This window comes from Polypterus senegalus, chromosome 7 (genome assembly GCF_016835505.1).
Source record: "Polypterus senegalus isolate Bchr_013 chromosome 7, ASM1683550v1, whole genome shotgun sequence".
NCBI lineage: Eukaryota > Metazoa > Chordata > Cladistia > Polypteriformes > Polypteridae > Polypterus > Polypterus senegalus.
Window position 1 is genome coordinate 100,517,383 of NC_053160.1, and position 13,500 is coordinate 100,530,882.

Below are 13,500 nucleotides of genomic sequence, written 5' to 3' on the forward strand. Positions count from 1 at the left end.
TGTCTCTGCTAAAAGCACCTACAATGGACATGTGAGCATCACAACTGGACCACAGAGCAATGCAAGAAGGAGGTCTGGTCAGATGATCACATTTTATTTTAGATTATGTAGATGAGGAACAGATAACTGCAGGAAGTACATACCATGTGAAGAAAACAAACTGACAGGGGCAGTGTGATGTTCTGGGAAACCTTGGCACCTAGCATTCATGTAGATGTTACTTTGACAAGTAACAGTACATAAAGATTGATGCAGACCACATAAAACAACATCAATTTTCCTTGATGGCAGTGACCTCAGGATATTGTGCCCTTTGTGGACTATGGCCGGCCACCCATCCCGGCCAATACCTCCAGACCATCAGAGGGAGCCATCCCTGTGACATGGAGAGGCCCCAAATTCCAGCAGGGCATCATGGACTATGTGGTTTTAGTGTACAGCCCTGCTGGATAATGTCGGGGTTGCTGCAGGGAGGCTCAGAGATGTTTATTTTCCATATAGCCCGGAAGTACTTCTATGTCACGAGGACGGAAGAAATAAAGTGCTTCCGGGCTGATGAAGAAAAGGAGTTTTCACCTGACCCAAAAGTGCTGGGTAATCACATGACCTGAGGGATCAGAAACACTTCCGGGTCCAGCACGATAAAAGACTGAGATCCCAGACGGGTGAGCGGAGTCGGGTGGCAGGGTGACAACGTGTCTGGGAGAGTGGAGGATTGATTATTGTATTGTGGATTATTATTGTGTTTATGAGTATAGTGGAGTGGAGGATGCTTTGTACACTTTATTATAGTAATAAAGGAAATTATTGGACTTTTATCTGGTGTCTGGCGTCTGGTCTGAGGGTTCAAGGGGACGCCAGCACCCCCTATCTGTCACACCTGCACATGATAAAGAGTTAAAGATGCTGACTTGGCTTGTAAATCTCACAGATGTCAATCTGTTCAAGTATCTGAGGGTTGAGCTTGAAAAACAAGTCTGATCCATGGAGGCTCTACCTCGCAACTTACAGTAGTTAAAGTATCTGCTGCTAAAGTCTTTGGCCTGATACCTTCAGAGGAATTGGGTATTCCTTAATAGGTCAGAGCTGTTTTGGCAGCGCAAGGAGGGTAATATAATACTAGGCAGGTGGTTTTAATGTTGTGACTGATCAGTGTATATATAGGTATAGGTATATTTTAAAGTATGGTGTACTACATCTGTGCTTTCAGGAAATTGTTACACTTGACTGGGAACATGTATTTACACAGCAAACCTGACTTACTGAACCATTAAGTTTATGTAAAAAAAGAATAACAAAACAAGAAAAACAGAGAGCATGAGGCAGTTGAAAATAAAAATAAATGAGTAGTCATTAATCTTTTATATTTAGTTTAGTTTTCTTTGTAATTAATGCACGAAAGTCGTGCACCTCCCAGTTGACAGGTGGTTTTCCACCACTGTGAGGTCTGTTTGTGCTTCCCCTTAATATTTTGCTTCCTTTTAATGCCCATTTACCTGTATTCACTTACAAAGCTTAGAACTTAACCAAATTTTAAATCTGTTGGTCTGGCAGCTTCCAAACTCGCGTGTTGTGCGGAAACGCATCATTTGCAAATTACACACTAGTCCTTAAATCATTAAAAAAAACAATCAAATTTCTTTCACACTTTTCATGTAGCGAAAGTGATTAAGTCTGCTTCCTGTAGTTAGAGAGAATACTTCTGCTCATCCTTAGCTAAAAATGAACACATACACTAGACATTTCTACTGTATATTAAAACAATGACCTGGTATTTTTCTATCTATGACATTTTTAAACTATTTCAAAGTCTGAAAAACACAGTAAAATGAACAGAGATGAATGGCACTTCTTCAGAATGAAGAATATTGTTTTTAGTCTACATAAAGATGCATGAGACCATTTCAAATCCACATTCATTGGCATATAATTAAGTGAAGTATCATTTAAGGCTATGGTAGGAGTCCATTTTTCACATTAATGTCAGCTAAAGGGGAATAGAAATAAAGAGCCAGACTGACACACAGAGTTTAAACACTGTTTTCACTAAATGTTTTCATAAAATGAAGACCCTGAAAGAGCTTGGCGCAGGTCTTCATGCACTGCAGTACTTCACCTGTCATTGTAATAGGAGGAGAGCAGAGCTCGGATTTCAGCAGACACTGCATTATCCTGGAGAAGCAGACCCTCACAAGAAGAGGCAGGAAGAGAAGAGGCTGAGTGAACCAGTAGAATGCAGGACAAGAAGTGAGGCAGGAAGGGAAAGAGAGTCAAAGTGCTTGTTAGAAGGAGTCACACAATTATAAGTGCAGACAAGACAAAGAGCAAGAACAGAGTAAACACAGAGTAGGACAATTTACTGCTAGGGAATATTATCTACAAGATAATTTTATTGTGATGAAGAATTTATTGGCTATAAATATTAACATGAAAAGAAAGGCAACTTACCACTCAGGACATCTTGAATTTTTTCAATTACTCTAGGGACACATTATTATAAGTCTTTTGGATTCACTGCTTACTAATGGTAGGACACTATCAGTGAAAGTGAATGTTTTTTATAAGCATTCCAAAATAAATATGACTTTTGATTTGCCACGGACCAACATATAAATAGCCAAAGGAAAATATCCACGTGATAAATCCAAATTCAATTTGTTAGAGTAATAAACTATAAAAAAGACCATAAAAAAGAAAATAACAGCTTAGCAATGTATTATAATGTATTGAACATATGGATGATGCTAATACTTACTTCTGTGTAGTCCTAGGAGAATAAATGCTGTAATGTCATATGTTTCACGTTGCATTTACAAAGTTCAAGTTTCAATTGAACACAAAAAACAATGGAATAAGATCGACTGTGAAGGCAAATAAAGTAACTAAAAGAGGCAGTTTTTTTCCTTGAATTCCGGAGTGGGGCATACGTTCACCATCAAATATTGAAACCTTTGCTAGATTTCAGTCATAAACATGAATTTTGAGCTCAGTTTTACAGATGCATGCATGATATTGTGTTGGACTGTGTTTTACATTACTTGGATGATATCACAGATCTTGCATACAACATTGATATTGATGACAATTTACAGTAAAACACATAATAACAAATATCAATTCACAAAAGTAAAGAACTGGTGTACACTCATGTTAGTAAACTCCTTCAAATAAATCATATTATATTTCTAAAGTAGAATGTATTGCTTTATAAAAATAAAGCAGTATTGTAAATTATAAGTATGTGAACCCGCATTTCATTGTGAAGATTATGTGAAACTTTGTTCGCACCTAAAAAGTTTGCAATTCCAACAAGAGTAACTGGGATAAACCTGGAATTGCTAAAAAAAACTAATCAAAGTTTAATGACAGATATTTTTTTTTGTTTGGTTTTTAATCTCATGTTCTAATGGAGAATAACAGAAAACAATATATAATAGTAAGAAAAACAACAGTGACTCAATGTTCATCAGTAAAGAAGGAAAAAAAAAGTCTTGCATGTCTCATGTCACATAATACATGTCTCTTACGCATTCAAATGCTCAAAATGAGCAAAACGTATACAGTTCCCAGAAACTTAGTGTACAAGATAAACAGGAAAGATGCATTCCCATAACATTATGCATTTGAATTGAAGATTGAACTAATTCTTTGTTGTATGGATGTTTTTCATATCATTTGTCATTGGACAGTATGGGTCACCATTACATTGTGATATATCAAAAACTGTTTTTGCTTGTTCCACATGAAAACATAAGATTAAAAGTAACATATAAAAAAATATGATTTTTGCAGTGAATGGTGCTTCAAGTTTTGCTCAACAAGGTGCATTACATTTATAAAGATTACTATTTTTATTCGATGTACAGTGAAACCTCAGGTCACGACCGTAATTCGTTCCAAAACTCTGGTCACAACCCGATTTGGTCGTGACCCGAAGTAATTTCCCCCATATGATTGTATGTAAATACAATTAATCTGTTCCAGACCATACGAGCTGTATTAGTTAATTATACCATAGAATGCACAGTGTAATAGTAAACTAAATGTAAAAACATTGAATAACACTGAAAAAACCTTGAACAAAGAAAACTAACTTTGCAGTCTCTTTAAAAACAAGCCGGGTGCATTCTTTAAGTGCCTTCTTGTGCTCTCTCTCTCTCACAATCAGGGAGAGACTGAACACGTGCGGAAATCATCGGCATATATGAACTGCCAGGGAAACTGGCTTGTTCGTCACCCGAGTGTGTGGTCATGAACAGATGCAAAAGTTTGGCAAACTTTTTGGTCGTAACCCAATTTGTACGTGGTCCGAGATGTTCGTGACCCGAGGTTCCACTGTAATTGTCACTGTCACTGGAATATTCAAAAATAAAGTGTTTTGTCTTGTTACAATAACCACTGAAGACTGTAAGCAAATGACAGCACAAAAAAAATCCTTAAAGCTGGTTAAGAATATAATAAATTAAGGAGGTTATATACAGTTAAATTCACTTTCTCATCTATACTAATAAAAGGCAAAGCCCTCACTCACTCATCACTAATTCTCCAACTTCCCGTGTAGGTAGAAGGCTGAAATTTGGCAGGCTCATTCCTTATAGCTAACTTACAAAAGTTGGGCAGGTTTCATTTCGAAATTCTACGCGTAATGGTTATAACTGGAATCTATTTTTCTCCATATACTGTAATGGACTTTAGCTCAATGGCCGTGGGGGGGCGGAGTTGCGTGTCAAATCATCACGCCTCTCACATAATCACGTGAACTGACTGTGAACACAGTACGTAGAAAACAAGGAAGAGCTCCAAACAGCGCTGAAGAAAAACGCATACAAGCTTATTCATAAGTGCAGCTACTGTGGAAACAAAGCACGGTGTAAACCGTAAGTTTAAATTAAGTTTATGGACATGCTCCTGCTGCCATTTGTCATGCCTTCGTCGAATACTTTATTCGTGAGATACAAGTTTAATGAGAAGACACAAGGTATAAACGAGACTTTGGATCACTTTGTAACGTTACAATTGCTGTAGCGAGAAACTTTTAAGTGCCGGGTCTTATCTAACTTTAAATAAAGCCGTGGACATCGCAACATCACACAAGAGAGCAGCTCATGTGAACTGACTGAACACAGTACGAGTGATCACTTCCATGCATCAAACCTGTTCAAAAAACGCATTACACAATTGACAAGGTAGGAAAAGAATGTGCTCCGAGGTGAGCTCCACAGCTAACACGGTCTTGCGGAAGCAACTTCGTCACGCTGCCACCAAATACTCACAGAAAAATTCACAAGTTAATACACACGATGTCTCTAGAGTTTCTCCATACCCAATGTATTCCTTGCATCCCCGTTATACCCTCTGATCTCCCATTTCAATGCAAATGCCTCCAATTTCCACTAAGGCTCTGCTTCGCGATGACAAGTAATAAGTCTCAGAAACAGACCCTACAAAAGGTTGCTATTGATTTGAAGCAAGATTGCTTTTCTCCTGGACAACTATACGTTGCATTCTCAAGAGTAAGCTCACGCAGCTTCGTCATATTACAACCGGAGTGCTGAACTGACAACGTACTATATAAAGAGAACTATAACAATCATAATAAACGAACAATAAAACAGTGGAAAACCCGTGGATTAAATAAAAAGGTAGCTTCCTTGGCGAAGCAAGGAAACAGGATGGCCTTATATGTTGTTCGTTTATAAAACAGCGGAGAAGCTGTGTAAAGGCTGCTTCACAAAAAACCAGCAGAGCGCCTTATATGAGCAGGCAGTCAGCTAAAGAAGGGAATGAATAATATCTATAATCGTAATAAACAAACAAAAAATAGCGTACAAGCCGCGGATTAAATAAAGGAAATGGGTACCTGAACAGTAAAGTAAGTCTCAAATAGCTACACAATAACAATAGCAATCGTAATAAACAAACAATAAAACAGTACAGAACCGCAAAGCAAGGAGAAACGACGGCCTTATATGGCGTTCGTTTCTAAAGCAGCGGAGAAGCTGTGTGAAGGTAGCTACAAAAAAAAACAGCAGAGCGCCACACTCTGAATGTATTCCTCTCATCACCGTTATACCCCCTGATCTCCCATTTTAATTCAAATGCCTCAAATTTCCAGTAAGGCTCTGCTTTGCGATGATAATTAATAAGTCTCAGGGACAGACCCTACAAAAGGTTGCCATTGATTTGAGGTAACATTGCTTTTCTCCTGGACAACTATACGTTGCATTCTCAACAGTAAGCTAGAACAGTATGTATGTATGTATGTGTATGTGTATATATATATATATATATATATATATATATATATATATATATATGTATAATATATATGTGTGTATATATATATATGTAGTCTGTTATTTAATAAGTAGGCCTTTGCATTTTGCAGGATGGCATCTATGACCAAAGCTTACAAATTGCAAGTTTACAGAAGGTTGTGATGGAATGTCGGACAGGATCTAAAGAAATCACTAAGACACTTTAAAATATTTTCATTGCAGTGGGATTTTTATTGTCAAGTAAGCATGGAAACAAGCTAAATTTAAGTGTATAAAGTTCTAGTATTAAAGGTTAATATAATTTGAACATCAAATTGTTGCTGTTTAAATTTGGAGTATTTATTTTAGTGCTTCTGAACTATTTAAATTAAACGAAATAGAGTTGAGATAGGAAGTGTGAAGCAATAAAGGTGTTATTTCAGGTTCAATGTTTGAACTGTTTATATAATAAATTCTTAACATTTTACAGGCCAGAATCCCTAAAATGTAATATTTATAATGAGCAAAAAAAACGACAAAAAAGTGAAAACCTTCAAGCTAATTTGCATGACAATTCATGACTAATGCATAGGAAGAAAAAGACAGTTACACATTTTCATCCAGCCATTAGAGAAAAGCCACAGTAGTATATTAGGCAGGAGTACAATGTGTTGAGCAAGGTTATTATAGTTTTTATTTCTATATTTTTTCTGACCTTACTTGGAAATTCAGTTTAGTTTTAGTTTTCCTTCATCGTGTATTTTTACATGGAGCTCCTACGGAGTTTAGTTTTGTGTCACAATCAGACAGAACTGTACACTTAACAGATTTGGATACAAGTTTAATATTAGTGGAATCTTACTACACAACATGGTTTACTATCTGGTTTTGTTTTAGTCTGATAAAAACAAACAATCAAAACTAGATACAGAATATAAACAATTTTACACAATTTCATAATGTTTAAAATATTTTCTCATGAAAATCACGGGGTCTTAGGAAGAAAAGGACTCTTAGACTTGAATCAATGTGCAGACCCCACCTAGCTGTATAGAGGGAAACAAAGAAAAACAAGTATGTAATGTTAAGGTTAGGGGCAGTGAGACTTAAATATCCCATGCATAAGAACAGTAAACCCATAATGAGCAGAGCAAGAGCAGGTAATAGGTATATGGACGGGCACAAAACGACAGAGACAACATGAGAGAGGAGAGAGGAAAAGTTAGGAGCATGCGCTGATACAGCGCATTGCCGCACCCACCACAGGAAAAACCAACTCAGGATCCCAGATTAGGACCCGAGTGCAGCCATGCAACGGGTGACACGTGAGCACCACACTATTTCAGATGGATTGAAACAGTGTGAGGTTTTTTTTAATGGTGGCTGAAGTGCCAGTTCTGCCACCAACCCCCAGATTTTTCCCTGTAGGTTGGAGGGTCTACATGCAGGGCTGGATGCAGATTAACGTCATACCCAGGACAGAGCAATTGCAGTTTAAGGGCCTTACTCAGGGGCCCAACGAAGTAGAGTTACTTTTGCCGTTTATGGGATTCGAACTGGTAACCTTCCGATTGCCAGTGCAAATCACTAGCCTCAGAACCACCACTAGACAACATCTGAGATTAAAAACAATATTTACATTATCTAAACTTTTTTATCCAGAGCAGGATCACAGGAACCTGGAGCCTACCCCAGCAGGTTTGGATGCAAGGCTGGAAAAATCCTTGGTATGCAATATGTATGATATGGCTGATGTTAAGAACAGAAAAAATATAATATTTCAACTATCTGTTTTGAGTGAGGGAAAAATATTGAAAAAATGGGGACAGATAATTTAAAACATAATTCTGCTGCTATTATTTTCACAATATCAGGTATTTTGAACTGTGAATATGAACTAAAAAAGATAAATTAATAAATATAACAAAAATACAAAAACACATTAGTATGTTTAGCTTTTCATCACTTGGCAGACTCTCTTCGTCTACCTACCTGTAGTTCAGTACAGACATTGCCAACTCAGGAATTTTACAAGGTTTGTATCGCTTCGTTGTTAAACGACATTTTTAAAGCAAAAGTGATTGGTCAGCAACAATATGCTGATTTTGTATGATGACCATCAGTCTCTCGATCAATGCCGTTTTATTTTCAAAAATCGGTAGTGGTCTCCCCTAGACTTACTCATGTACTCAGATATGGGGATGGATATTTGAGGAATAAACAGCAAGACAAAGATTATACTGTATTATGTACATTAAAGAACCATCAACAACAAATGAATAATATATTGAAAAATTCTTAAAAAAGTAAAGTTGAATAAATCGGACTGTGCAACTGCATGAATAAAAAAAATATTGAGTATGTGTTCAGGTAAAGTACCACTTCCGCTTAATGGATTTGGCCCAGAAGTTAATACAGATATACAATTCTTGTGTAACAACCACATGCCAAATTTCATTCATCTATGCGTTTTTGAGTTATTGTGTTTACATACACAAAGACATAGTTCCAAAAAAACAGCATTTTCGGAATCGGGGAAGTCTAAAACATCAAGATTCATCAAAATCATAAAGTTGAATATTTTTCATGATTACTATACTTTCTCTATACTCTAACCTGCATGTCTTTAGACTGTAGGAGGAAACCGGACAACCCGGGCACCAGGAGGAAACCCATGCAGACATGGGGAGAACATGCAAACTCCATGCAGGGAGGACCTGGGAAGCGAACCCAGGTCTCCTTACTAAGAGGCAGCAGCTCTACCACTGCGCCACCATGCTACCCTTATTTCTGGTTCACACTGGAAACACAGCCTCTTCATTACACTTTAACAGATTTTCTGTTTTTGAGTCTGAAAAGTTTATTTCCAAATAAACTTGCTGAACATATTAATTCTTACACACAATAACAACATTCCTCAGCCACATAAAGCAGAATGTAATGTACTTATATAATCAGAATTACTGCTTCAGTACGACTTTCAATTGCAAAGCCCATTACCTCTAAAAAGGTTACAAGCATATATGAAGGATGCACATCTGTTACTGCAATTAAATTATACCTAAAAGCTTATTATTTTACTATTACCTAATTATGCTAAAATTTCTGGTATTGCTAGTCAAGCAACATTGTTTAAGATGCAATCATTAATCCACCCTCATACTATGGCTACTGTATTGTGAAGGAGTGCCAAGCAGGCAACATGCTTGCAGGAACAAGTATAGCTTTAGGACAGCACTAGGCAGAGTTAAGTCCTTCAGAAAAGGTAGACAAAAAGACAGCATTGGTAGGGAGTTGCTAATAAGACACTAGTATGGGAAGGCAGGGACTATTAGGAGCTGGTGACAATCTGCACGTTAAAAGGGACTGTGGGTAAGGACATCAGATCAGAAGACAGAAGTGAGTCCTATGAGGGCAAAATGCAGAATTATCAAGGACACTCGAAAGAATGTAAGTTAGGACAGATCATCAATTTTTGAACGTCTATTAAAAGAAAAGGACACTGAGTAATGGTGGATTTGTATGAGGCCATATAGTATAGAACCCTAAATCCAAAGAGGACTGTTTCATTTATGTTAGGTAGAATGCCCAGAGGGGACTGGGCGGTCTCATGGTCTGGAATCCCTACAGATTTTATTTTTTCTCCAGCCGTCTGGAGTTTTTGTTTTTTCTGTCCCCCCTGGCCATTGAACCTTACTCTTATTCGATGTTAATTAATGTTGATTTATTTTGTTTTCTTATTGTGTCTTTTATTTTTCTATTCTTTATTATGTAAAGCACATTGAGCTACTGTTTGTATGAAAATGTGCTATATAAATAAATGTTGTTGTTGTAGTCTTCTGGATGGCATATGATAGCAAAGGGTCACACACTAGCTGTCAAATATGAAACAAGGTTACCATTTAAAGGCTTGATCAGGAATGATTGGCAGGAGGGGAACATGGTGTCTGACTTGGAAGAGACAGATCTTGTCATCAATTTTAAGGAGTAGGCAGATAAGCAGCTGCCTGAGATAACAAGCCCTTATTGGACAGATGATGCTCAGGAGCCACTACAGTGAGTTCTAACTGATGCTCTATAGGAATATTGACTCCATATTGGCTCCTGGCAGTTACAAAGCTGTTGTAAGTCAGCTTAGGCTAAGGACTGAATTAGGGGCAGGACTCTGTGGAGAAAGTAACAGGTCATATTTGTGAGACAAGAATGTAAGTGTTTAGCTGTACTTAGTATATGGACATGTTGTACCATCTGGAAGGCAGGGGATTAGCAGCTGTAGAGACAGGACTTTTGTTTAGCTTCTCTTACTGTACTTTGCATAACTGCTTTTGATTATCTCTTCCTCTTGTATAATATCTATGTCGCCTCCTTGCCATTATTCAGGTGTTTTGGGTACAAGTCAGGGAACAACAGACCCAGTTTGCAGTGGAAATCGTGAGCTATAATTTCTTGGTAAAATCCATCCCCAAAACTCTCACCCAGCCAGTCCATCGACAGGCCTGGAAAAATATGGGGACCCTCACGGACACCTTTGAGTGGCACTAAACAACCCAAAAAAGTCTGAAATGGACCATTGATCATCCTAAATACCAGAACAGGATGTGTCGCTAAATCAGATTCTACATGTTGTAACACTGATTTAGGGGCTAGAAGAAATTAATCACCACCTCCTCTTCACTGCTACAAGTGCAGAGAAATAGGACACATCTTCCCCAACTGTCCAAGCCTCGAAGAGCCGATGGACGGTATTTGAGGGTGGAGAGAAAAATATTGTACTCTCGCTAACCCCTTATCCCTCACCTATACAGGTGTGGTGGTGGTGATGGTGAATGGAACTTATTGATTTTGGGAGTAACATTTCAATTGTTGCTCACTGTTTTGTTCTTCTGAGACAATGGGTAATAATAAAAACCAATTTAACCTATATCCATGGGGAAACTCAATGGTACAGGTCTGCTTTCTGTATAATCACCCTTTTGGGGAGGACTTACTCTCTATTGGTTGCAGTCATGTGCAATTCTCCTCATCCAGTTATATTGGGACAGGACTGATATTGAAGTAAATAAAGAACAGCACCTAACACACCTGGTGGTGAAATGGGAACTAGCAGTAATTGATGAAACCTCATCACAGGGTGACTCTATGCCATGTTTAATGCCGGCTCAAGAAAGATATCACGTGGGCACCCAATATGACCTGAGTGACATCACGCCGACTTGCCCCAATACTTCTAGCAAGGTCAGGAGTGAGCTGACACTGGCAATAACTTCACCCAGGGAGGTCACCCCTGATTCTCTCTCAGAACTTCAATTCCAGTTTCATTAAACACTGGCCTCCTTTAAAAGAGAACAGTGGAATGATGACTCCATCAAGTTTGCGAAGAATACAGTAGCCCTAGTCAAAAATCCACATACTGCCCAACCTATCCCATCAGGATTCCACTTTGTGCTTGAAAAGGACTTATTATAGCATGTGTCAGAACATGAGGGTGAGGTGAGGTTGTCGCTACTTGTATCTAAACTTTACTAGCTGGAAGTGTGTGAGTTAGCACAAACCCAACCCCTGGGTGGTCATCTAAGCACCGATAAAATAGTTGAAAAGATAACACTTAGGTTTTACTATTGCATTTGCTATCTAGAGTGTCAACTGTAACAGATTCCTAGGAAGGGCTATGTTCTCTTATTCCAATTCCACCGACAGATATACCTTTCAAGTGTACTGGGGTGGACATAGTAGGATCTCTCGTACTCTCCGCTCGAGGCCATTAATACATTCTGGTCCTCATGTATTATCCCAAACGATATCCAGACGCTATTCCCTTGAGACAGGCCAATTCAAAAAAAATTGCCAGGGAACTAGTAGGAGTCTTTGCACGGGTCAATATCCCTAAAGAAGTCCTAACGGACCAAGGAACGGTGCTAACTTCAGAGACATTCAGGGAGGTCACCAAATTACCCCACATCAAGCACCTCAAGACCTCAGTATACCATACTCAAACTGATTACCTAGTCGAGCAGTTTAATCAGACGCTGAAACAAATGCTTAGCAAGGTTGTCAGTAAGGATGATAAAAACTGTGATCAGTTAATACCCCACGTGCTCTTTGCATACCAGGAAGTCCCACAAACCTCTATGGATTTTTCACCTTTTGAATTGTTATATGGGTGACAACCCCATGAATTATTGGATATTTTAAAAGAAGGGTGGGAAAATGAGGCACTCCCTTCCATAAATATCCTTGACTATACTGTGCAATTATGCGACTGATTTGGTAAAATCAGGCCAGTCAACACAGGCTCAAATCTAAAACTATGGTACAACGTTCTGTGAGTTTGCTCCCAGAGATCTTGTCATGGTACTCGTCTCCATTTCTCATTCCACATTATTGGCCCACTGGCAAGAGCCCTATGAAATTAGGGAGAAATTATCCAAACACTTTTAAGTGAACAGTTAAGTGACTTTTAGGCTAGTAGCCATGCCACATGCACTTCAGGAGAGGTCATCTAAATGAAACTAAACATGTTTGGGCCCAGCCAGTACTTAGATGGGAGAACTTGAGTTGCTGGAAGAAGTGCTGATAAGCCGAGCAGGGGTGTATACCCTGTGGGCAGAATGTGGATCCCAATGCCCCATAGTGCAGTGGGGGTGACACTGTGTTGTAAAAATGGCACAGTCCCTCGGATGAGACATAAAACCAAGGTCCTGCCTCTCTGTGGTCATAAAAGATCCCTGAGCATCCTTCATAAAGAGTAGGGAGTATCACTATATCTTTAATGCTCTCTCTCTTTCTCTCTGTCTCACCACTTCACCACCTAATGGTGTGGTGAATGTACTGGTGAAAAAATGGCAGCTGTCACATCATCCAGTTGGGTGCTATACATTAGTGGTGGTTGAAATGACTCCCCACTCACTATAAAATGCACTTCGAGTAGTGAGAAAAGCACTATATAAATCTAAAGAATTATTAATTACTAGCCAGCCCGCGGCGTAGCATAAGCCACATATAATTATTTATTGATGAGTGAACACTTCCTGAAAGACACAGTTGTCCAAATGGGGAGGGTTTGAGGATACAACTGTCAGTGAATGAAAAGATGGAACTCTGGAGAGAGCACCATACAATTGTCTGTGAGTGAAAACAGGTTTTGGCAGATACAAGCATATTTTTTTTAAAGTTTGTCCTTGCGTCTTATTAATAGTCTTTGCAAATGCCAATCTAACAGGAAATTGTCTGCATGTAAAAGTAA

The 13,500-nt window shown here is 38.5% G+C and overlaps 1 protein-coding gene and 1 long non-coding RNA gene across 7 annotated transcripts in view; one reads left to right on the forward strand and one right to left on the reverse strand.

Annotated features, from left to right (window-relative positions):
• Positions 1–13,500, reverse strand: part of LOC120532746 (rhotekin-like) — a 244,501-nt gene that overhangs the window by 4,136 nt on the left and 226,865 nt on the right. The window contains exon 12 of one of the 6 annotated variants that reach the window (XM_039759092.1): positions 2,117–2,216. The exons of the other annotated variants lie outside the window; for them this stretch is intronic. Coding sequence (XP_039615026.1) covers positions 2,117–2,216 — 100 coding nt within the window. The remainder of the gene's footprint in view (positions 1–2,116; positions 2,217–13,500) is intronic. 6 annotated transcript variants of the gene reach the window in all.
• The window catches only part of LOC120532748, a 43,150-nt gene continuing 39,280 nt past the window's right edge, over positions 9,631–13,500 (forward strand). The window contains exon 1 of the long non-coding RNA XR_005634355.1: positions 9,631–9,707. This is a non-coding gene — a long non-coding RNA (uncharacterized LOC120532748). The remainder of the gene's footprint in view (positions 9,708–13,500) is intronic.